This window comes from Piliocolobus tephrosceles, chromosome 1, assembly GCF_002776525.5.
Source record: "Piliocolobus tephrosceles isolate RC106 chromosome 1, ASM277652v3, whole genome shotgun sequence".
NCBI lineage: Eukaryota > Metazoa > Chordata > Mammalia > Primates > Cercopithecidae > Piliocolobus > Piliocolobus tephrosceles.
In genome coordinates this window covers 62,752,856-62,777,284 of record NC_045434.1, presented here as the reverse complement: position 1 = coordinate 62,777,284, position 24,429 = coordinate 62,752,856, and the positions used below count along the sequence as shown (strand labels likewise).

At 49.2% G+C, this 24,429-nt stretch overlaps 1 protein-coding gene across 1 annotated transcript in view; it reads left to right on the top strand.

The window, feature by feature from the left end:
* SLC26A9 (solute carrier family 26 member 9) overlaps positions 1-19,795 on the top strand; it is a 30,392-nt gene extending 10,597 nt beyond the window's left edge. Inside the window, exons 4-22 of the mRNA XM_023186909.1 lie at positions 24-134; positions 800-975; positions 2,799-2,963; positions 3,497-3,649; positions 3,944-4,026; positions 4,800-4,947; positions 5,247-5,360; positions 5,565-5,642; positions 6,223-6,318; positions 8,367-8,473; positions 9,252-9,321; positions 9,438-9,530; positions 9,670-9,783; positions 11,026-11,298; positions 12,627-12,681; positions 13,856-14,001; positions 15,491-15,562; positions 17,434-17,477; positions 17,655-19,795. Coding sequence (XP_023042677.1) covers positions 24-134; positions 800-975; positions 2,799-2,963; positions 3,497-3,649; positions 3,944-4,026; positions 4,800-4,947; positions 5,247-5,360; positions 5,565-5,642; positions 6,223-6,318; positions 8,367-8,473; positions 9,252-9,321; positions 9,438-9,530; positions 9,670-9,783; positions 11,026-11,298; positions 12,627-12,681; positions 13,856-14,001; positions 15,491-15,562; positions 17,434-17,477; positions 17,655-18,063 — 2,507 coding nt within the window. The 3' untranslated portion in view covers positions 18,064-19,795. The remainder of the gene's footprint in view (positions 1-23; positions 135-799; positions 976-2,798; positions 2,964-3,496; positions 3,650-3,943; positions 4,027-4,799; positions 4,948-5,246; positions 5,361-5,564; positions 5,643-6,222; positions 6,319-8,366; positions 8,474-9,251; positions 9,322-9,437; positions 9,531-9,669; positions 9,784-11,025; positions 11,299-12,626; positions 12,682-13,855; positions 14,002-15,490; positions 15,563-17,433; positions 17,478-17,654) is intronic.
* Positions 19,796-24,429: the final 4,634 nt, after the last annotated feature.

Here is a 24,429-nt window from a genome sequence, read left to right as displayed (position 1 = left end):
AGCTTCAATCTCGTCCTCTGCAGGCATGGCATTTGCTCTGCTGGCCAACCTTCCTGCAGTCAATGGCCTCTACTCCTCCTTCTTCCCCCTCCTGACCTACTTCTTCCTGGGGGGAGTGCACCAGATGGTGCCAGGTAAGGCCTCTCCCCTCTGGGCAGGCAGGATGACCCAGACTACAAGGATGGGAGGTGTGGCAAAGGGGGCTCGGGAGACTTTCCATCTGCATTCTCCTAGAATTGTTGTGGTCAGTCCTAGGGGGATGGTTGCTGTGAATGTCAGTCCCAGGTCCTCGGTGACCTTGGAGAAACCACTGAGCCTCTTTGAGTTCAGTTAGCATTACCTGTTCCATCTTCCTCCCAGGAATGAGAGGAAGACTTGGCAGAACAAGATATACCATATGCTATACCATGCTTAAACAGATGTGAGAAATCACCATCTAACTCCCTGGCTGGTCCCAGCCGGCCACTACAGGGACATTTGTACTTCTCTGGTGCTAAGTGAGATGGAGAAAAGCCTGGTCACAAGCGCTGGTTTCTGGTTCAGGCTCTGCTTATATTTCTTATTTCTGAGTCATTTCTTCACGTGTCTGATAAGACAATATTGACCGTTGAGGTGAAAGCACCTTAAAAAGCATAGATCATGGTTAGAGTGAGTGGTTGTTTTTATTATGATGGAGAAGAGCCTTGGAGGTGCAGGGATCCATCCCCCTGGGGGTCGGGAAGCGTTCCTGGGCCCCTTTCTGGTTTCCATGGGTGTGGTCCAAACCTCTGATTTTTGCTGGCTGGGTGGGGCACCACAGGTACCTTTGCCGTTATCAGCATCCTGGTGGGTAACATCTGTCTGCAGCTGGCCCCAGAGTCGAAATTCCAGGTCTTCAACAATGTCACCAATGAGAGCTATGTGGACACAGCAGCCATGGAGACAGAGAGGCTGCATGTGTCAGCTACGCTAGCCTGCCTCACTGCCATCATCCAGGTGAGGGGGCAGCCCCCAACCCTGCTAGGAAGGCATCAGACCACCCTGCCCCTGCCTCAAAGCCTTAGCTTTGATGCTAAATCTGATTTAGGGGGCTGAGCGTGGAGGCTTATGCCTGTAATCCCAGCACTTTGGGAGGCTGAGGTGGGTGGATCACTTGAGGTCAGGAGTTTGAGACCAGCTTGACCAACATGGTGAAACCCCCATCTCTACTAAATATACAAAAATAAGCCAGGCTTGGTGATGTGCGCCTGTAATCCCAGCTACTCAGGAGGCTGAGGCAGGAGAATCACTTGAATCCGGGAGGCAGAGGTTGCAGTGAGCCGAGATCATGCCACTGCACTTCAGCCTGGGTGACAGAGCCAGACTCCGTCTCAAAAAAAAAAAAAAAAAAAAAATCCAATTTAGGGCTCTACCTCCTCCCTCCTGCCCATCCCAGGGCTAAAGTGAACCTTGAAAATTAACAGTGTCTCCTCACCTGCATCTAGCAGGACCATACAAAAAAACAACAGCTGCACCTGGTAAAACTGTCCCGAGCTTTAAAACTATCTAAAAGACTAACAGCCTGTCTCCATTATCCTGTGGAGAAACCCAACTCTCTGCCAGCGCAGTCTTGCAGACTGCTACGTTTCTCTAACATCCCTCACCCTGCTCCAGCCTCCTCCGCTCCAAGCCACAGCAGCAGTTGTACAACATAAATTGAGCTTCCACAAAGGGTTGCAAAGGATTCTGCTAGGTTTTATGAAGGGAAGCACAACATGACAGAATGCAAGAGCAAAACAGAGTCCCAGAGAGCACCTTTCCATTCACTCATTTATTCAGTTTTTTGCCAAGAACTAGGCTAAACCCTGAGATACAAAGATAAGTAAGAAAGAGGTCCAATTCACAAGTTGCTCACAGCGCAGCAGAGGAAGGAGCCATGTCAACAGATAAATTTGTATGCAGTGAGATAAGCAGCAAAGTAGAGCTATGTACAAAGAACTGTAGGAACACAGAGCAGAGAGTCACGGAGGACCTCAAAGAGGAGGTGACACTCCACCTGTCTTAAAGGATGAGAAGCTAACCAGGAACAAGATATACAGAGGATGGTCCAGGCAGAGGGAACAGTGCCTAAAAACACTGAAGCCTGAAAGAGTGTGATCTGCCCAGGGAAAGCAAGGAGGTTGGTGTGGCTGGAGGGTAGAGGCCCCAAAAGAGGATGGAAAAGTAGGCAGGAGCCAGACAATGAAATCTGGGCTCTGTCCTCTAAACGGCGGCTTTGGGTCTGATTAGCAGTTTATAAGGATCATTTTGGCTACACAGAGAATGAAGAGTGGGAGGTGGATTAGAATCAAAGCAGGGAACCTGTTGGGAGACTCCGCAGAGGCCCAGGCGGGAGCAATGCAGGCCAAGACCACGTAGAGAAAGAGATGGGGCTGGACTTGAAAAGAACATTTTACCAGAAGCTTGGTGATAGATTGGATGTGGGAGGTAAGGGAGGATGACTCTCAAGTTTTTGGTTGGGCAACCAGCTTAATGATAGTGTCATTTACTGAGAGAGAAAACACTGGGGGAGGACCAGACTTATTTTACAGATAAGAAAGCCAAAGCCAGAGAGGTGATGTAACAAAAAGGCCCATGCTCTAAAGGAACTGAAGGTCTAATGGCAGGCATGTAAAGCACAGTAAAGGGCAGGTGAAGGTCACAGATGGCCCATTTCCCTCAAGCTACTGCTATCCTAGGACTGCACGGCGCTCCAGACCTAGGTGTGGGTGGGGCGGGTTGTTGGAACTGCTGAACCACATGGGTCTTCCCCCCCTCAACCACCCTTTTCCTCCTCTCAGATAGGCCTGGGCTTCATGCAGTTTGGCTTTGTGGCCATCTACCTCTCCGAATCCTTCATCCGGGGCTTCATGACAGCCGCCGGCCTGCAGATCCTGATTTCAGTGCTCAAGTACATCTTCGGACTGACCATCCCCTCCTACGCAGGCCCGGGGTCCATCGTCTTTGTGAGTCTGGGGATGCACCCCTGCCAATGGGGCAAGGCTCCAGCAGACACATGAGGAGGCTGTACTGTTTTAAGAAGTTGTGAGCTCCTCATTGCGAGGGCTGGCTTAGCTGTTGTTCAGAGAGGATTCTGAGGGGGTTTCTGTCTTGGGAGGGTCAAAGTCATGACCTTGAGGTTCTTGGTGGTTAATCACTGCAGAAAAGAGCTGTATACTCTCTGCCAGTTCCCCATTCTACTGCCTCAACCCCTCCCTGCCTGGAAAGTCCTTCCTTATATCTAATCTCCATCCCTCCTTGTTTAGCTCAAATTCTTCTAAAGAAGAAGAAAGCATTCCTTTGCTAGCACAAGTTCCCCATGTGCCTTTTGGGAGAGGGCAGCGGATGAGGGGACAGTGTTCCTGATCTGGGTTTTAATTCTGTCTTGGTGTGCCTCCATTAGCTTTGATGGCATCCCTTCCCTGGGTCAGACACCCAAAGGTGGGGTAGTATGGGAAGAAGGGGTGGGAGCCTGCGAGCATGATGCTCTTTCCCCCAGACCTTCATTGACATTTGCAAAAACCTCCCCTACACCAACATCGCCTCGCTCATCTTCGCCCTCATCAGCGGTGCCTTCCTGGTGCTGGTGAAGGAGCTCAATGCTCGCTACATGCACAAGATCCGCTTCCCCATCCCTACAGAGATGATTGTGGTAAGGATCGTGTCCAGAGCTGGGGTGTTGGTGGGCCAGGCTGTGAGACGAGGAAGCCGCTACCCTTCCTTACCCCATGCCCCCCACTGGCAGTCAGTGGGACAGGAAGTCAGATGTGAATCCATCCCATCCGCCATATGTGGCGTTTCCTCTCTTTCTACTGCTCTAATAATTCCCCCTAACGAGGCAGGGGAGTGGGATTCAGGGTCCCCAGAGAAAAGGGAGACTTGAGAGAGACCCCTGCCCTGGCCCCAACTTAGGGCTAATCCCCATTCTCCACTCTGGGGTTTGCAGGTGGTGGTGGCAACAGCTATCTCCGGGGGCTATAAGATGCCCAAAAAGTATCACATGCAGATTGTGGGAGAAATCCAACATGGGTGAGTCCAGGTGGCCAGAAGCCTGGCCCACCCCACCACATGCCCCACTCAGGCCTGAGCTCGGAGAGGGAGACAAGATGAACTCTGTGAAAGTGCTGTCGAAACTGTATGACACTGGCCATGTCTGAATTATTACTATTACTGTTTCCTGAGAAGGGCCACACAACCAGCCAATGTAGGCTATTTTATGCAAAATGAGTCTTAACTGCCACACTCCCCTTATAAATCTCATTCAACTGATGCTGTTAAACAAAGCCTCTCTGATCAGCCCCTTGCTGGCTCTTTGCCTTGCTGTAATGCGTTGGTTCTTTGTCCATGCAGAAAGGGAGCTATTAGGTTCAACCAGATTCATGAAGCATCCACTCAGTGCCAGGCACCATGCTGGGCCCTGGGAAGAGAGGGGCGATGCTTGTCCTGCAGGGTTGGAGCAGGCACGGGAGGGAAGGCCACACAGCACCAAAGTTCTAGGGGTCTGTGGACTCATGAGCATGCAGGGTTCAGAATCTGGGAGTTAACAAATGAGGCCCTACCACGTACTGGCCCAGGGACCTTGGGCAAGTTGGTTCTCTAAGCCTCAGTTCCTCCTTTGTAAAACAGGAGTGATGGTCTCTACCCTATGGGGTGGTGCTGAGGATTCAGACTGCATGGGATAACTTAGGCAAAGATTCCGGCACACCATGGGGGCCTGGCTGGTCCTTGTGGGCTGGTGAAGGACTTGGCTGCCCTCCCTACTCACGCCATTGGGCTCTGCCTCCTTCCGGGCTCCTGGGCAGGTTCCCCACTCCGGTGTCACCTGTGGTCTCGCAGTGGAAGGACATGATAGGCACAGCCTTCTCCCTAGCCATCGTGGGCTACGTCATCAACCTGGCTATGGGCCGGACCCTGGCCAACAAGCACGGCTACGACGTGGATTCGAACCAGGTAGCTCCGGCCACCCCCGGCAGGACTGGGCAGGACGGGTCAACTCAGGCCTGGCATGAGGTATCTTGGGTGGGGTGCTCATTGGGCTGAGGTGAGGCAGGCTGCCTTGAGTATGGGGGATACTGAGGGGTCCTCTGACCCCAAGAGGCTGACATCCTCTTGACTGGGAATGTGTGACTTTATAGTCACAGGGTCACTCTCAGGTCCTAGTCCCACAATCCAGCTTGCATGCCTGACTGCACTTGGTCCCTGTGCCCCCCAGCCCGACACTGGCTTCTAATCCTGTCCCCTCCTGACAGGAGATGATCGCCCTGGGCTGCAGCAACTTCTTTGGCTCCTTCTTTAAAATTCATGTCATTTGCTGTGCGCTTTCCGTCACTCTGGCTGTGGATGGAGCTGGAGGAAAATCCCAGGTGAGCCTTGTTCTAGGGGAGTGGCGGGGAGGTGGTAAGAGAACGGTTGCCCCAGAGAAGCCTGGGCACTGCAAGCCAGGCCAGCTCTTCTCCAACCCCCTTCTTCCCTTCTTAGTCTCTACTCCACCAAAGCCATGGATTGGAAATAAATCAAGAGCAAAAAATTCACACCTATCCTCTATCCCCAACTCTTTCTCGGAATAGGTGGCAAGCCTGTGTGTGTCTCTGGTGGTGATGATCACCATGCTGGTCCTGGGGACTTATCTGTATCCTCTCCCCAAGGTAAGAGCCCAACCGTCGAGCAGAGGACAGCGAGAGACTCCAATAAGAGCAATCCCTGAGAGTTATGTGGCACTTCACAGACTACAAAGTGCCACCGTTGTCATACTTAGTCTCAACCACAACCTGTGAGGCAGGCAATGCAGGTTTTATCCTCCCCATTTTATAGGTGAAGGAAACTGAGTCTGAAAGTCTAAGTAACCTTGTCCGTAGTGAGGCAGCTCACAGTGCAGGGCTGGTCCCAAACTCCAGCCTTCTGGCCTCAGAGTCTAATCCCTAGGCAGCATTTGCACCTACCCATGAGTGCCGGGCTCTCATATAGCCCAGCTAGGAGGGCTCTAGGCATGTATCATTTAGGGATGAGGGAAGAAAGATAGGGCAAGGATGGAGCCAGGAAGGACCCCATGGCTCTAACGCCAGCACTTTCCACACCTAAGGTCGAATGCAGAGATTTGGGGGATCAGCCAGGGGAGGTGTTCCAGAACTCCATCTCTGTCCTGCCAGGCTTCAGGGTCGGGTATGTGCAGGAGGGCAAAAAGAAGGGGAAACCCTGGGGGCCTGGAGTAATGTTCTGCTTCTCTAGTCTGTGCTAGGAGCCCTGATTGCTGTCAATCTCAAGAACTCCCTCAAGCAACTCACTGACCCCTACTACCTGTGGAGGAAGAGCAAGTTGGACTGTGTAAGTATCGGGCAGCCTCTGGGTACCAGCCATGCCCCTGCCGTCTCCTCCAACCCCACAGCCCTGTCAGTTAGCCCTGTCCTAACAATGAACTCTCTAGTCTGCTGCTTCCTAATCAGCATAGCTGAGTGGTTAAAAGTCCAAGTTTTGAAGTGAAACATCCTATGTTCAAACCCTCACTCAGCCATCTGCTGGCTCCGTGGCCAATAGCAAGCCCCCTAACCTTTCCAAGTCTTGGCGTCTTAATCGGGGAAATGGTTATTTTATACTCTCTGCCTCCCAGGATTTTCTATGAAGAAGAAGCAAGGTAATACAAGTAAACATGTTGTCTACATTGTATTTTATACTCAATAAATCTTATCTATGACTACTTTATGACATATAGCTCCAAAAAAGCAAAAGGAAATAGTTTTTATTTAAAAAAAAAAAAAAAAAACCCTAGAACATAAAGCCAAAGGACCAAAACCTTCAGGAAGTTACTAGACTTCCCTGGGGTTCTATTTCCTCATCTGGAAATGGGAGTGAGACTCATGCAGTCACGGTTGCGTCAAACGCTGGTTCCGAGGATTAAATGAGATCACAGTGGGAAAACACCACATGGGCACAAACATTCTGCAAACATGACTTATTGTTATGATTAGTCACACACTCCACCGCATCTTCCTCTGGGCATAGTCACAAAAGCCAGTGTACATTGACGACACTGCATTCTCTCCATTTTAAGCCCCATCATAACCTATGGGAGAGGATTTACTAACCTTTCTTAACGATGATGAAACCAAGGCTCAGAATGGTTAAGTAAATCATCAGAGGTAGGAAGTGGTAGAGTCTGGATTAAAACTCCAAGTCTTGGACTCCAGACCTCCAGGCTGTACTGTCTCATAGGGAAGGGAGGCTCACCCATCTAAGTCAGGGAAGAAAATCCTTAAAGCCAGAGAAGTGAGTGGCTCATCTGTGGTCACCCAGAGAGAGAGAGAGTGATGAGGACAGGGAGAAAAATTATACCTCAGTTCCCAGCCCAAGGATCTGCTTTGACCATAGCCCAACAAGCCCCTGCTATGGCAGTATTTCCTTAGGTTCATATGGCGGCTTGTGTTTCCATTTGATCTTCATAGCAATTCTCTACAGGAATCTGGGCAGATTTATTTCTTTTAGAGGAATTTGTGGGTCTTAAAATCTGTAGGGGGCAACTATCAAAACTTCACCCAATGTTGCCCCCCACCCACAAACAACGAGGCCCCCAGTCGATCAGAAAGCACTACTGAGCTCCTGCCAGGGCCCATGCAGCTTGCTATTAGACAGAGAGAGGGAACTCACATTTATTGATCACCCACTGAGCATCCATCACTAGGCTAGGACCGTCACTTTCCCTAACTTTTGAACCCTTTCATAAGGTAGGCGTTATTATTCTCCTTTTGTTTCACATAGCCATTAAAGAACAACACTTTGGGCTGGGTGCAGTGACTTACACCTGTGATCTAGCACTTTAGGAGGCTGAGGCAGGAGAATTGCTTGAGGTAAGGAGTTCAAGGTCAGCTTGGGCAGCATAGCGAGAGCCATCTCTAGAAAAATAAAAAGTTAGCTGGGTGTTGTGGCATGTGCCTATAGTCCTAACTACTCAGGAAGGTAAGGCGGGAGCACAACTTGGGTTCACGAGTTTGAGGCTGCAGTGAGCTGATCTTGCCACTGCACTACAGCCTGAGCAACAGAGAAAGACCCTCTGACTCCAAAAACAAACACACACACACATTTTGAACCCAAGCAGATCTGACCCCAGATGTATGCTCTTATAGATGCTGCCTCCCTGTGTGCTGGGGCTTCTGTTAAAAACAAAGACAAGATCAGGCAACCACAGTCAATCTAAGGGAAATAGGAAAGTGTAACTGAAGCACAAATACATAAAATATTGCAAAAATGCAATTTAAAAAAAAAGAGAAGAGACGCTCTGAGGTTTTGCTAGCAGAGAATGGCCTTGGCTAATCCAGGAAGACTTCCTGAAAGAGGTCGTGTTTTCCCCAGGTCTGCTTTTGACATCTCTCTTTTTACAGTGCATCTGGGTAGTGAGCTTCCTCTCCTCCTTCTTCCTCAGCCTGCCCTATGGTGTGGCAGTGGGTGTCGCCTTCTCCGTCCTGGTCGTGGTCTTCCAGACTCAGTTGTAAGTAAGAGCTTCCGCCCTCCCAGCCCCATAGTCGGGTCCCTGGGCCAGCCCTCGGAAGGCTACCATGCCACGGCCTGGCTTAGTCCACTGCAACTTCCACCTCTGGGCCTGGCATGGGAGTTGCTGCCAGGCCCAAGGAGAGCCCAACCCAGCCAGGACTGTGGGCACATGCTGGGCTGTTTGACTTCTCATATCCTGAAAAACCCAGAGGAAGCCAGCATAGTCTTGCTGGGGATGGCTGGGGAGAAGGCGGTGGCAGAGAAAGGAGGGCAAGAGCAGGTGGTGAGATTCAATATCCTTCCAAAGACACTGCCAGAACCCCAAACCAAATGGGACCCCACCCCAGGAGAGTGCCAGGGTAGAAGACAGAAGCTGTGTTCTACACACTGGGAGTATCACAGAGAAAGGGTCCTGGCCAAGGCAGGGAGGATGCTGAATGTTGGGGGAATCTATCTTCTCTTCTTGAGAACTCAGAACAAGGAAGTGATGACTTCAGGGCGACTGAAGCTTGTCACCTTGTGTGCTCCCACCACTTCTCTCCCCTGCCCTCTGGTCTGGAAGCTATGTCAAGGGCCTGCCTGTCATCCTCCTAGTTATAGGAGGCCACAGGCCACCAGACATGTGTCTCCAGTGCAGAAAGACAGACACAGCAAGTCCGGGGGTGAGGACAGGACCCCATCCTACCTTGGCTCTGCCCCCGCTCCAGCAGGAGCACCCTTCCAGGCCCATGGGCCATGAGCATTCTCTTATGTTTTTCTCTTCCTTCTTCATCCAGTCGAAATGGCTATGCACTGGCCCAGGTCATGGACACAGACATGTATGTGAATCCCAAGACCTACAACAGGGTAGGTAATTCAAGCTTATGACCTCTTTCTTTTGCTCTGCACCACCCCAAGAAGAGGTTGCTTTTTAAAGCCAATAAAGACATTTCTGCAACTTGAGCTCAGTCTCCCTGTCACAGGCCCAGGATATCCAGGGGATTAAAATCATCACTTACTGCTCCCCTCTCTACTTTGCCAACTCAGAGATCTTCAGGCAAAAAGTCATTGCCAAGGTAAGGCTCAGTGCCTGGGGAACAGAGCCTCTGGACAGAGAGTGGCCAGAAGACAGAAGCAGAAGGGCGGTGGGAGCTGAAAACAGGTCACTCCCATAGAGGATGGAGGTCAAGACTGCTATTGGCTCTCTCCCTACAGACAGGCATGGACCCCCAGAAAGTATTGCTAGCCAAGCAAAAATACCTCAAGAAGCAGGAGAAGCAGAGAATGAGGCCCACGCAACAGAGGAGGTCTCTATTCATGAAAACCAAGGTGAACAGAGGCCAGAAGCAGCCCCCGTGCCCTGCTCCCCTGCCCATTCTGATATTGCCTCCTGTTATTCATGGTACCCCGGGGACCCCACTTTGCACCCTGACAGGCAAAGACAGAAAGTCTCTGGGAACACTGCCTGGTGGCCGCTGGGCATTTTTCTTCTTCTTTTTTTCCCTTTTTTTTTTTTTTAGAGATGGAGTTTTGCTCCTGTCACACAGGCTTGAGTGCAATGGCGTGATCTTGGCTCACTGCAACCTCCACCTCTGGGTTTCAAGCAATTCTCCTGCCTTAGCCTCCCAAGTAGCTGGGATTACATGTGCCACCACGCCCGGCTAATTTTTGTATTTTTGGTAGAGACGGGGTTTCACCATGTTGGCCAGGCTGTTGTCAAACTCCTGACCTCAGGTGATTCACCTATCTCAGTCTCCCAAAGTGCTGGGATTACAGACCTGAGCCACTGCACCCAGCCTGGGCATTTTTCTTGCTGGATGAGGTGCCACCATCTCCCAGGGAAGCCACTGAACCCCACGGCCCTTCTCCATTTTCTGGCTCAGATAGGATATGGCCCATGGACTTTTGAACAACCCAGAGGGGGAGCAGCAGTGAATTTCCTGGGGAATCTAAGCAGCCCAGGGCTAGCAAGGCCTGGGGGGTGGGGGGCATGGGAGTAATCCTTGTAATCCCAGCACTTTGGGAGGCCGAGGTGGGAGAATCACTTGAGGTCAGGAGTTTGAGACCAACCTGCCCAACATGGCAAAACCCTGTCTCTACTAAAAATACACAAAAATTAGCCAGGCGTGGTGATGGGCACCTGTAATCCCAGTTATTCAGGAGGCTGAGGCACAAGAATCACTTGAACCCGGGAGGCAGAGGTTGCAGTGAGCTGAGATAGTGCCACTGCACTCCAGCCTGGGCAACAGAGGGAGACTCTGTCTTAAGAAATAAAGGAGCTCAGTGTCCTCGGAGGGGCTTTCTCCCAGACAGAGTGGGCTGAGGCTTCAGTGCCTCTCTTGCTTGGGTCCTCTCACTTTGTCTGGGTTGTAGGAGACCAAGTTTGCAGGCCCTGCCTAAGAAGGGGCTTTGGGAGAGGCCTCTCTGGTGGAGCTTTCGGGGTCTCTGTTCACCATCACTGAGGAGAGTTATTCCCCTCCACCTACACCCTCCATGCCCCTGCTTCAGCCATCGCAAGGTCTGGCTCAGTCTGGCGATCCCTGACGCTGCCCACCATCTCCACCCCTCCAGACTGTCTCCCTGCAGGAGCTGCAGCAGGACTTTGAGAACGCGTCCCCCACTGACCCCAACAACAACCAGACGCAGGCTAACGGCACCAGTGTGTCCTACATCACCTTCAGCTCCTCAGCTGCCCAGAGTGAGCCACCGGCCTCTCCTGAGGCCCCCGGCGAGCCCAGTGACACTCTGGCCAGCGTCCCGCCCTTTGTCACCTTCCACACCCTCATCCTGGACATGAGTGGAGTCAGCTTTGTGGACTTGATGGGCATCAAGGCCCTGGCCAAGGTGAGCTCCCGGGGGCAGCAAGCACTACCTGCTCCGCCCCCTCTGCTCTGCTTTCCACATTCCCTTTCCTGGGAGCCCTCATTTCAGGAAGCCAAGGGAGGAAGCTCACCATGGAGGCTGAAGGCTTCTAGGAATCCCTCCTTTCCCCAGATGCTACCAGGATGGGACATTCTCCACAAAGCAGGCCCAGACGGCCCAGGACAATGAGTGGCTAGAGAGGTCTACCAGAGCTTCAGGCCCCCATGCTCCCAACACCCCCAGCAGTGACCATCCCAAGTCCCTCTCAGCCACCAGGAACCCACCCAGGGTCTCTGAATAGGGTCCGGTTTGGCGCCTGGTTCATGACCTGCTGCCCTTGTCCCTCACTCACTGGCCAGCCTAGGAGACAGAAAGAAATAACACCAGTGCTCCACACCATCAGGCCAAACAGACAGCCCACGGGACACCTTGAATAAATGTATCTATCTGATAACTTTCCAGCAGCCACCACCAATGGTGGGAGTCAGCAAACCTCAGAGCTGACTCAGATAGAGGCAAGCCAGGGGAACGATGGGCACAAAGAGTGTTCAGACTGACGACACCATCAACCAGGCTCAGGGCAGGCCCCCTACCCAGCCTTGGGCCTCAGCTGGCTTCCTTAGCCGGGATCTGGAGTCCAGGCCAGCCTTGGCTGAAGCTCTAGATTCCCTGAGCCTCCGTCCTCCCCTCCGGCTTCTGTCTGAAGCCACAAAGGAATCTGGGAATCTAAGCTACTGAAAGAAAAGATCAGCCGGGCGTGGTGGCTCACACCTGTAATCCCAGCACTTTGGGAGGTCAAGGCGGGTAGTCAAGGTCAGGAGTTCGAGAGCAGCCTGGCCAACATGGTGAAACCCGTCTCTACTAAAAATACAAAAATTATCCAGGTGTGGTGGCAGGTGCCTGTAGTCCCAGCTACTCGGGAGGCTGAGGCAGAGAATTGCTTGAAGCCAGGAAGTGGAGGTTGCAGTGAGCCGAGACCGTACCACTGCACTCCAGCCTGGGTGACGGAGAGAAACTCTATCTCAAAAGAAAAAAAAAAGAAAAGATCTAGCCCCACAAGAAGGGGCCATGGTGACTTTAAGTGCCTGCCACATTAGCAAAACTCCATTTCCGCCCCTCTTCCCAGAGAAGCTGTCAGCCAGCACTCCAGGGAGAAGTGGTGTGCTTTGCTGCTATTTTCGTCTTTGGCTGCTGGGCTCTCGGGGTTGCTTATTTGTTTGGCTTCCCCTCTGAAGTATGTTTCGTGAATCACTTTTGAGACCCACTCAGAACATTCCTTTCCTTTTGCCTCCCTACCCCAACACTTCTAGCTGAGCTCCACCTACGGGAAGATCGGCGTGAAGGTCTTCTTGGTGAACATCCACGGTAAGACAAAGAGAACATTTAGGGACTGAAAGGCTGGCAAGGAGTGTGGGGTAGGAACAGTTGGTGGGGTCTGAATCGTGAGGAGCTTGGAAATGAGAGCACCCAGATATCACCCCCAAGCTGCTGCCTGCTCATAAGAGCTCAGGTACACGTCCAAAGAGACTGGTCAGATTGCATAAACATCCTAGGGGCCCTAGTGACAGAGTGAGGGTAAGGGGGTCATGGAGTTACAAAAGCACAGCTAGGATTCTAATCTACCCCATAACTAATTTGCCATGTATCCTTGGCCGAGTCACTTTATCTATCAAGGGATCTATCTCTACCTATGTAAAATGAGAGGGCTGACTAGATGGATTTGAAGATCCTCTCCCAATCAGAAACTCTGTGAATCTATATGGGCATAGAGCACACAACACCCTAATTCCCCAGGGAACGTATAAATATGCAGTTTTATAGGCACACAGCCTCCAAAGGGTGCGTATACACAGCCTCAAGGATGTGGCCACAGAGCAGCAGACATTTACATTAGCATGTATGCAAAGTGCAGAGATGTGGGAGCAAGTGCACACAGACACACAGGAGAATGTGAAGGGGCACATACATACACCCCCAGCTCCCTGCACTGGGTCAGACCCCCTCCAGCAGGGCTGCAGGTCCCGAGCTCCACATAGCCATGCTCAGGGAGAGAATCTGCAGTGGCAATGACCTGCTATGATATGCTCTGGAGTAAGAAGCAGTGGGTTCTCCCCAACCTCACTGGATACCCCCTCAAGAAACCATCTCTAGGACTAAGAGTAATGGTTCTGCCACACATTGGAAGTTGCTGGAAAGGTCTGTGAAAACAGGAGGAAGGATGGTCCTTGGGGGACAGAACTGGCAGCGGCCTCCTCAAGGATGGCTTAGGCTTTTCCACTCGAATCACCACAAAGTACTGACTCCCTAAATCAAACTGCTTCCTTCTGCCCTGGGTTGAACGTTCAGCATCCTCAAGTTCATGTCGCCCTCTGCTGTCCAGAGCTGATATTGCACTGCCAATGCCATGGCCCTCAGATAACAGCAAGAGCTCGGACCTCAGGCCTCTCCCATCCCTGCTCTGGTCTCACCATCTTCCCCACCCCCAGTTCCAATCCACAATGGCTGTTATCTTTCTGAAGGTGATCCTTTCTCCTTCTAGCCCAGGTGTACAATGACATTAGCCATGGAGGCGTCTTTGAGGATGGGAGTCTAGAATGCAAGCACGTCTTTCCCAGCATACATGATGCAGTCCTCTTTGCCCAGGCAAATGCCAGAGATGTGACTCCAGGACACAGTTTCCAAGGGGTAAGGTCCTTGCATCTGGGGAATCCTAGGCTCCAAGGCACTGAAATAGCAGGACCAAGAGGTATTTGAAAGAACACAGGAGAAGGTTTAAGTTCCAATATCAAGTCTGCCATTTCAGTTTTCTGAATCTCAGTTTCCTTATCTATAGAAGGAGCACCATCAACTAACATTACCTACCTCTCTGCATTTTTCTTTTGTTTTGTTTTAGGGTTAAATGATAATTACATCTTTTGTTGTCACTTGAAAGCGCTTTGTGTATTGTAAAAATTCTTTATCAATATAAATGTTCTGGTTGCACAAACACCCAAAGCATAGAAGAGCAGGCCCACTCTGCTGGCATCATTGCCTGCCTGCTCCACATCTCTTTCTAAAGGGGGCTGTGGGAAGGAAGGGGAGGGGAGTAAGCCTACCCATATTAACTTACCACAGCTTAGAGATTTCAGGCTGATGAGGGATGAAGAGATTGGGTCTGAGTTTTATCTCAGCTTTTCGACATTTAATTTACTAGCTCAGTAAGTGACATACAAATGGGATACAAATAACAGCATCTAAAACTCCAGAAGGCTGAGGAGTCAGAAAAAGCCCACGCCCTTGGGGTCCCTGCCTAGGCATCCCCAGTCATCTCTCAGCCTTCAGGGTCCCCTCCCAGCTCAGCTCCTGCCCTTGGCCTCCCAAGACTCTGTTTGTGCCCTAGCCCTGGATAAAAACCTCCCCCGCCCTCTGTGGGTCATAAGAAAGGCTTTTCTGGCCCTAGAGCAACGATTTGCTCTTTGCCTTAAGAGACTGATGAAGGTGAAACCATCTGTTCTAAGTGCTGAAAGACTGCCCAGGACACACCGGGCGCTGGCTCCTGCCCTCCATGCCTAGAGGGAAACCCCGGGGAAACAATGGGCTTTCCTGCTTTGTGAACTTGTCCGCAGAGCAAAGAGGGAGATTCGGGAGGAATCTGCAGTATTCACTAGTGCCCTAATCGTGTTCAGCTACTCTCGTTGATATGTATACTTTATTAGTTATAGACATAAATAATTTATATTTTATATAATATTACTTACATATTATAGACTACATTCACAGATACAAATCACACACATAAACACACACCGTTTCAACAGCATGGTGACGGACAAAGCAAGCAAAGTGAGGCTGGTTATCAGACTTTAACAGATTAGAAAACAGATTCCCAAGAGGACAGGAATTCCCCAAGGTCAGGCAGCTAGCCAGTAGCTTTTCTAAGCTGGGTAAAACTTTCCCTGCCTCTAACGGCCCACAGGGGAGGGAAGACCATGATACACACCTGTCTGGTATAAAGGGGAAGACTACAGCTGTGATGTTTTTGTGAGGCAGGTGAGGGAAGGGGCAAGAGGATGAGTCATGTGTCAGGAAGCAGCGTCCAACCAGAGCCAGCCACCTGTCCCTTTTCCTGCCACCATGCACCAACTTTGCTGTTCAGTCACTGAAGCTCATTCTGCACCGACTTCCTCCCTTCCAGGCTCCAGGGGACCCTGAACTCTCCCTGTACGACTCAGAGGAGGACATCCCCAGCTACTGGGACTTAGAGCAGGTGAGCTGAGGGACGGGGCTGTGAGGGTGGGAGCAGGGTGAGGAGGGGAAGGATGGGGTCTCTGTCAAATACAAGGTGTTCACTCGGCTGTCTCACCTCCAGCCCAGAGCAGTCACTTTCAAGGCCACAAAGATTTGTGGTCATCTTTGTTTCTTTTCTTTTTTATTTTTATTTTTTTTGTATATTGACAAAGTCTCACTCTCTCACCCAGACTGGAGTGCAGTGGCATGATCTCGATTCACTGCAACCTCTGCCTCCCGGGTTCTAGCAGTTCTCCTGCCTCAGTCTCCTGAGTAGCTGGGACTTCAGGCCTGTGCCCAGCTAATTTTCGTATTTTTAGTAAAGACAGGATTTCACCATGTTGGCCGGGCTGGTCTCGAACTTCCGATCTCAAGCGATCTGCCTGTCTCGGTCTCCTAAGTGCCTGGATTACAGGCATAAGCCACTATGCCTGGCCTTTTCTTTCATTCTTCTCAATCCCTGAAAGGCATCGTGGGGAGAGGGTGAGTCACTGGACCAAGTCCTAGAGAACTAGTGTCTATTCTTACTCTCCAGCACATCATTCATGTGACCTTGGGCAAGCCACATACAGCCTGGGCCCTAGTTTTTATCATCTGTGAAGTTAGGGAAACACAGGTAATACCTGTCCCATCCACCACAGCAGATTGGCGGGGCAGTCACTTGTTCTTTCACTAATTCAGCAGGTATTTATGGTGTACCTACTGTTTGCCTGATGCAGTTCAGGATGGACAAACAGCAGTGAGCAAAACAAAGGCCTCTGCCTTTTAGAAACTTATGTTCTAGTAGAATAAACGAATTCTGGGTCTAAAAATAAATTATTATTGCATGTGGACAGGCCTTAAGAACTAAAAGGCATGTGGCTGGGTGCAATGGTTTACACCTGTAATCCCAGCACTTTGGGAGGCTGAGGCGGGTGGATCACCTGAGGTCAGGAGTTTGAGACCAGCCTGGCCAACATGACAAAACCCTGTCTCTACTAAAAACACAAAAATTAGCCAGGTGTGATGGTGCACGCCTGTAGTCCCAGCTACTCGGGAGTCTGAGGCATGAGAATCACTTGAACCTGGGAGGCAGAGGTTGCAGTGAGCTGAGATCGTGCCACTGTGCTCCAGCCTGGGTGACAGAGCGAGACTGTCTCAAAGACAAACAAACAAAACAAAACCTAAAAGGTTTGTGGATATGAGGGATCACCATCCCCACAGGATCCCTGGATTAACACCACCCCACCAACACCCTGAATTAAAAGAAACCAGATAACTAGGTTTGGAGAAATCTGGCTCTGGGTCTATGAGAAATAGTGTCTCTCTTTGTGCCTCTTCCCATTCTTTTTGACATTGAGCACTGTGGTGCTCTGAATCCATCTCTCAGTGCTGATGGCAGGTGGGACAGGTTAGAAAATAGAGCTTGAGCCACAAAGATTTGGCAGACTGATTTCTGTGCCCTCTTGGAATCTCCAGCACATTCCGAAAAGCCTGGATAGGACCAAAATAGCTTATCAAAGTGAGAAAGGACTTTAGAGCTTGTCTACTGCCAACCCTTGTTTTACCCAATGAGGAAAGTGAAGCTAAAAGGGGGCGAGGGACACCTGGAAGGTCACGCAGCACACGGGAGGCAATTCACACGTAGACTGCCGCACCTGCTCCTGCCACACTGGACTGGTTCACCTCCTAGGATGACCCTGCCTCTCCCTATTCACACACGCTCTCTCGCGTGCACACACACACACAGGCACACATGGTGCCTCGTTCTGGCAAGGGGTTCCTAGGGTCACCTCTTGGTTGCAGCCACTGTGACCCCAACTGGTCTAACCTCTCTCTTCCCCTCCCACTTCCTTCCTGTGGTTCCTGCAGGAGATGTTCGGGAGCATGTTTCACACAGAGACCCTGACCGCCCTGTGAGGGCCCGACCAGTCTTCATGCTGCCTACAGAGTGCCTGGCACTTGGAACTTCCACAAAAGATGAGCCTGGGGTCACAGGGAGTGTCGGGCAGAGGAAAGTGCATCCCCCAGAGCTTGGCTTCCTCTCTCCTCTCCCCCTGTCTCCCATCCTCCTTCCTTCCCCACATCTCCAGAGAGAGCCTCTTAGCAGCAGGGGGCTGCTACCCTTACAGGAGTGAGAGTCTGGTGAGCCCACTCTTCACCCGTCAGGCCTTGGCCGCAATGGACAAGCCTCCTGCTCACTCCACCCCACCCACCTCTGCCCTGTCCTTGGCAGCTGAAGGACACCTTGACTTGCAGCTTTTACGAGTGAGCCAAAAACAGAAGGACAAGTACAACTGTGCTGGCCTGCTGTACAAGCTTCAAAAAGTGTCCCAGAGCCCACACGGCTCAGTGTCAGATGGTGTCAGGCTGTCACGGGACATAGGGATAAACTTGGTCAGGACTCTGGCTTGCCTTCCCCAGCTGCCTCAACTCTGTCTCTGGCAGCTCTGCACCCTAGGACCATGTGCTCTCCACACCCAGGAGTCTAGGCCTTGGTAACTATATGCCCCCCTCCATCATCGCCAAGGCTGCCCAGACCACCACTGCTGTCAGCAAGCACATCAGACTCTAGCCTGGACAGTGACCAGGGCCATCGAGACCACCAGAGCTACCTCCCCAGGGGCAGCCCACCAAGGTTCTGCCTCAGCCTCCCGAAACATTGGTGCCCCTGCCCTCAGAGGCTGCTCCCTCCCCCTGGAGGCTGGCTAGAAACCCCAAGAGGGGATGGGTAGCTGGCAGAATCCTCTGGCTTCCTAGTAATAGATACCAGTTATTCTGCACAAAAGCTTTTGGGAATCCCTCTTTGCACCCAGAGACTCAGAGGGAAAGAGGGTGCTAGTACCAACACAGGGAAAACTGATGGGACCTGGGCCCGGACAGTCCCCCTTGACCTCAGGGCCGGTCAGGGAAATGCCTCCCTTTGGTACATCTGTGTTATCCTTCTTTACTTGGCAAACAGCCAATCATGTTAACTCTTCCTTATCAGCTTGCGGGCCTGAGACACAATGGGGTCCTTCTGCAGGCAAAGGAGGAAGTCCTCCAGGGACCCATGGCATCCCCTAACTGCATGCAGATATGGAAAGGGGCTGATCCAGATTGGGTCTTCCTCCACAGGAAGATTCCTTAACACCCTTAGGACCTGAGGCCATCTTCTCCTATGAAGATGAAAATAGGGGTTAAGTTCTCCATATGTACAAGGAGATATTGAGAGGAACCCCACTGTTGACTTGAAAATAAATAGGTTCCATGTGTAAGTGTTTTGTAAAATTTCAATGGAAATGCACAGAAAATCTTCTGGCCTCTCATCACTGCTTTTCTCAAGCTTCTTCAACTTAACAACCCCTTCCCTAATAGGTTGGGCTGGCCCAGCCTAGGAAAACATCCCAATTTCTAACTTCAGCCAGACCTGCATTGTGTGTCTGTGTGTTGAGTGAGCTGATCAGCTAACAAGTCTTCTTAGAGTTAAAGGAGGGGGTGCTGGCCAAGAGCCAACACATTCTTGGCCCAGGAGCACTGCTTTTCTGTGAATTCATTATGCCATCTGACTGCCAATGGAACTCAAAACTTGGAAGGCGAAAGACAATGTTATCTGGGATTCACCGTGCCCAGCACCCGAAGTGCCAAATTCCAGGAGGACAAGAGCCTTAGCCAATGACAACTCACTCTCCCCTACTCCACCTCCTTCCAAGTCTAGCTCAGGCCCAGGAGGTGGGAGAAGGTCACAGAGCCTCAGAACATTCCAAGTCAGAGTCCCCTTTGAACCAAGTATCTAGATCCCCTGAGGACTTGAGGAAGTGATCCTTAACCCCCAAGTAATCATTAACCCCCAGACCAGCCTCACAACGGAAGGGGATTGTTGATCCAGTGGCCTGGAGTTGGGGCTCAGGGAGAGGTCTGCAACATGTCTGAGGGTTGCAGAGCCCGCTGTGGAGGTAAGATTGGAAACACATGGAGCAGAGGGAAGACATTGAAGAAAACATCTCTGCTGGAATATTTGGAAAAGAACACTCTTCTGGACCTGGTTGAAGCAGGAAAGATGGAGGCAAAGTAGTGAAATAATCCAGAATTTCAATACTTTTGAATGTTCTTAGTGATACTGACCTGTGATAGTATAATTCCCAGGGAGGACTGGGAACCTTATCTCTTGAGATATTTGCATAATTTATTTAATTTAAGCCTCATTCTCCTTTTGTTTGTTTTGGTAATAAACTGGATTTGAAATGTGAACAAATGCACATGTTTGGGTGGTTTTATAGAAAAGCAAAACAAGTCACTTCCACAGAGACCTGGCCTTGCTTTGCATTATCCTGGGGGGAAGCAATGAGGACTCAGATTTCTCCATGGGTCTCCCAGCTCCTCTCCAAGTTCTGATTTTTCACTCCTGGGAATGCATAAACTTCCACGATCCACCTAAATAACAGAAACTGGGGAAAGAAGATTGGGCTGAGGGGTCCACACACCCAGTACCAGTACCCAGAGTCAACTCTGGATTTTTGAGGCTATAGGAGATATCAAAGCCCCATCATCCCTCTGCATGCCTTTCACTCACTAATTCTTTCACCTTCATGGGATGCCTATTAAGGGCCAATCCCATTGTTACTTAGCAAAGCCTTCAGAATCCTTAGTGTGGGGCAGCACACAATCTAATCCCACCTTTCACTCCCCTGTTTGTGAGACAATACAAGGAGAGCAAAGCCATGGGAGTCAAGTGTCCCATAAGCTAGGTTGACTATCAACTGTGTTTACCAGCAATCAGAAAGGGAAGAAGATAAGAGGAATCACAGAAAAACAAGAAGCAAAGGCATAAAGGAGACAGAAAGAGGATGAAGTGGAAAGAGATGAAGGACCAGAGATTAGACAAAACAAAGAGGGCAGGGAGATGAATGGTCAATGGGATGGAGAAACATGAGAATAAAAAGATGGGGAGAGGCCAGGCACAGTGGCTCACACCTGTAATCCCAACAGTTTGGAGATTTAAAGGATCGCTTCAAGCCAGGAGTTCAAGACCAGTCTGGGCAACAAAGTGTGACCCCACCTCTTTTTAAAAAAAAAAAAATGGGGATGACTAGAAGAAGGAGAAACAGTTGAAGGAAGAAAATATGTTGCAGAGGCAGAGAAGTCAATGAGTCCCAAAATGATATTTATTTAAGATAAACAAATCTTGCTTCAGCCTGCTATTCAGCTGAGCTGTGGAATTTTGGTAAATTAGCAATTAGCATCCCTCTCATAGGAGTTTCAGACTTTTTTTCTAATGATGCTATCTTAGCCTGACTCCCCCTGGATGCAGAACCTGAGACAAAAGTCTGTGCATGGGCTATTCAGGCAATGATCTCAGGGAGAGGAGTGATGGGCAAGAGTGAAAACAGGGAGGCAGAGAAAACCAACACAAGGATAAGCCACTGTGAAAGGCAACTGGGGCTCTACGCCACCAGTCCTTCCCAGGAGCCCTGTAAGAAGTATCTGCAAATTGTCCTAGAGAAACATTTAACCCTCACATCCATAGTCCACTGATCAAGGATGGCCCTATGGGTATTAACTCTTCAACAAATATAGGATGCATGCAGAGCAGTTCCCAAGGTGACCCATGCTAGGGCATCAGTGATGCACCTGCAGGAAGGAAGAGGTATGGCATGGTTCCTGGGAGGGACTGGCAGATAAGACCATCCAGAACCACTATTCCAACAGAGGATTAGTAGGAGGGTTTTGAGTGGCACATAAGTAGCATCTAAATTGGGTACATTTCTTTAGCCTTTCATCTTCCAAACCCACTGTCACCTATATAGTTGTCTAACTACAACATGGCATTAGTCGTATATAGAGGTAGTATAGAAGCATTTGTAAGACAGCCATCTCACCATTCTAGACTGGAATGGGGTAATTTTAAGACTGTGAATCCCTGAACATGCCCAAGAAGAGGTAAGCTAACCACCCACCAGGGATGCTGTCGGGGAGCTCCTGCTCTAGATGGTAGATCAAACAAGATGACACTAAGACCTCCTGTCTCTAAATTGCATAATATGGAAGCAGATTCTTTAGAATTATGGGAGTTACTTCTTACTTCCAGTGCTAGAAGTAAACACTTTCCTTCAACAAAGATTTTTGTTTAAATAAGGGATTTTTTTTTTAAACAAACTTTTTACTTGGAAATAATTTCAAACGAATAAAAAGTTGCAAAACTAAAAGTATCACAAGAGACCGGATGCAGTGATTCACACCTGTAATATTAACACTTTGGGAGACCAAGGCAGGAAGATCATTTGAGGCCAGGAGTTTGAGACCAGCCTGAGCAACGAAAGGAGATCCCCACCCCTACCCCCCCATATCTACAAAGACAATTTAAAATTTAAAAAAATTAGCTGTACACGATGGCACATGTCTATAGTCCTAGCTACCAGGAAGGCTGAGACAAGAGGATCACTTGAGTCCAGGGATTTGAGATTACAATGAGCTATGATCGCATCACTGCACTCCAGCCTGGGCAACAGAGCAAGACCCTGTTTTCAAAAAGAAAAAAAAAATTGCACAATAAATACTGTATGCTCTTTAATCTAGTTCACTTATGGTTAACATTTTACCCCATTTGCTTTATCATTGTCTCTCTCATTGTCTCTCTCTCTCTTTTTTTTTTTTTTTTTTTTTTTAGACAAAGTCTTGCTCTTGTTGCCCAGGCTAGAGTACGATGGTGTGACCTCAGCTCACTGCAACCTCTGCCTCCCAGGTTCAAGCGATTCTCCCTGCCTCAGCCTCCTGAATAGCTAGGATTACAGGCACCTGCCACCGCACCTGGCTAATTTTTTTGTATTTTTACTAGAGACAGGGCTTCACCATGTTGGCCAGGCTGGTCTCGAAATCCTGACCTCCAGTAATCCACCTGCCTTGGCCTCCTAAAGTGCTGGGATTACAGGCATGAGCCACCACCACCAGCTTGTCTCTCTTTTCTTTCTCTCTGTGGACATGCATAACTTTTTTCTGAGCCATTTGAGGATAAAGTCCTTTAATTTTAAATACTTCAATGTGTATTTCCTGAGAGATAGTCTCTTACATAATCACAGTACAGGTATCAACTTAATGCACTTACATTGATCCAATACTTTTCTAATCTACCATCCATATACCAATTTTGTCAGTTTATCTAATGAAGCATTTTTTCTCTCCAGCACAGGATCTAATCTAAAGTCAGGTATGAAATTTATTTTCTTTTTTTTCATATAGTTACTGAGATGGGGTCTTACTCCATTGCCCAGGCTAGAGCACAGTGGAGCTATCACAGCTCAATGCAGTCTCAATCTCTGGGGCCAGGTGATCCTCCCACCTCACCCTCCCAGGTAGTTTGGACTATAGGTGAACGCCACTACTCCTGGCTAATTTTTGGTATTTTTTGTAGAGATAGGATTTCTCCATGTTCCCCAGGCTGGTCTCAAACTCCTCAGCTCAAGGAATCCTCTTGCCTCGGCCTCCCAAAGGGCTGGGATTACAGGCATGAACCACCATGCCCAACCAGGTATTGAACTTAGTTGCATGCATTTTAGTGTCCTTTTATCTGGAACATTTCTACAATTCGTCTTTGTCTTTTACAGCATTGACATTTTTCTAAGATTGCAGTTCACCCACCCTTTCTTTGTATTCCTCATTTTGCATTTGTCTGATATTTCCTCATGATTACACTGAGGTTTTGCATTTTCTCCCAGAATACTCCATAGGAATCGTCTGTCCTTTTCTGCCTAACATATCTGGAAGCACATAATGGCCACCAGTCTCTCATAGGTGAAATTAATTTTGATTACTCAGTCGGGGTATTGCCCGATTTCTCCCCTGTGTGATTACTGGGTTTTTTTTTCTCCCTTGCAATTTATAGTTTGTGAGGACACACTTTAAGACCATGCAAATATTCTGCTGCTCATTAAAATTTCCCTAGGTTACACATCCATTAACAATTCTTGTCTGATCCTATCAATACTGTGATGATTGCAAAAGGATGATTCTCCAACCCCAGCACACCCTCTACATTTACCAGTTCTAATAGGCCTCCTACTATAACTAAGAACACTCGCTTCTCACCTTTTTCTACAATTTCCTCAAAACTGTATGTGTGTGTTAGTGTGCCTGTTTATGTGCATATGTATATGTATGAATATGAATATGTGTGTGTATGTACATTTGTAGGGATGGGTATGTAGCCATGTGCCACACAACAATGTTTCAGTCAATGACAATCGCATATACAATGGGATCCCATAAGGTTATAATACTGTATTTTTATTGTACCTTTTTCTGTGTTTAGACACACAAATACTTAGCATCGAAGTACAGTATGCAGTACAGTAACATGCTGTACAGGCTTCTAGACTTGGAGCAATAGGCTACTCCATATAGTCAAGGTGTATAGTAGACTATACCATCTAGGTTTGTGTAAATATACTCTATGATGTTCACACAATGACAAAATCACCTAAAGAGACGTTTCTCAGAATGTATCTCCATTATTAAGCAATGCATGAAGAGGGCCCTAGCTAGACATTAAATCTGCCAACACCTTGATCCTGGACTTCCCAGCCTCCAGAACAATGGTGTGTACATGGATATATTTCCTAGTGCTGACTGCTGAAAGTTCCAAGCAGCAATGACACCCAGTAAAAAGGAACAAATCTAGACAGAACTCCTTAAAAGAAATGGTTGATTCCAAGGCCAGGATAGATAGGTACAAGATAAGTATGGAACATATTTTTATACCAGAAAGCAAGGAATTTATCCAAAAAATTGATGGGAATATGTCACAAGGTCACAGGAATCAGATCAAAGTGGGCTCTACTCACAATTTAAGCACCAAAATAATTAAATACAATAATTAATTTTAAACCATTAAAT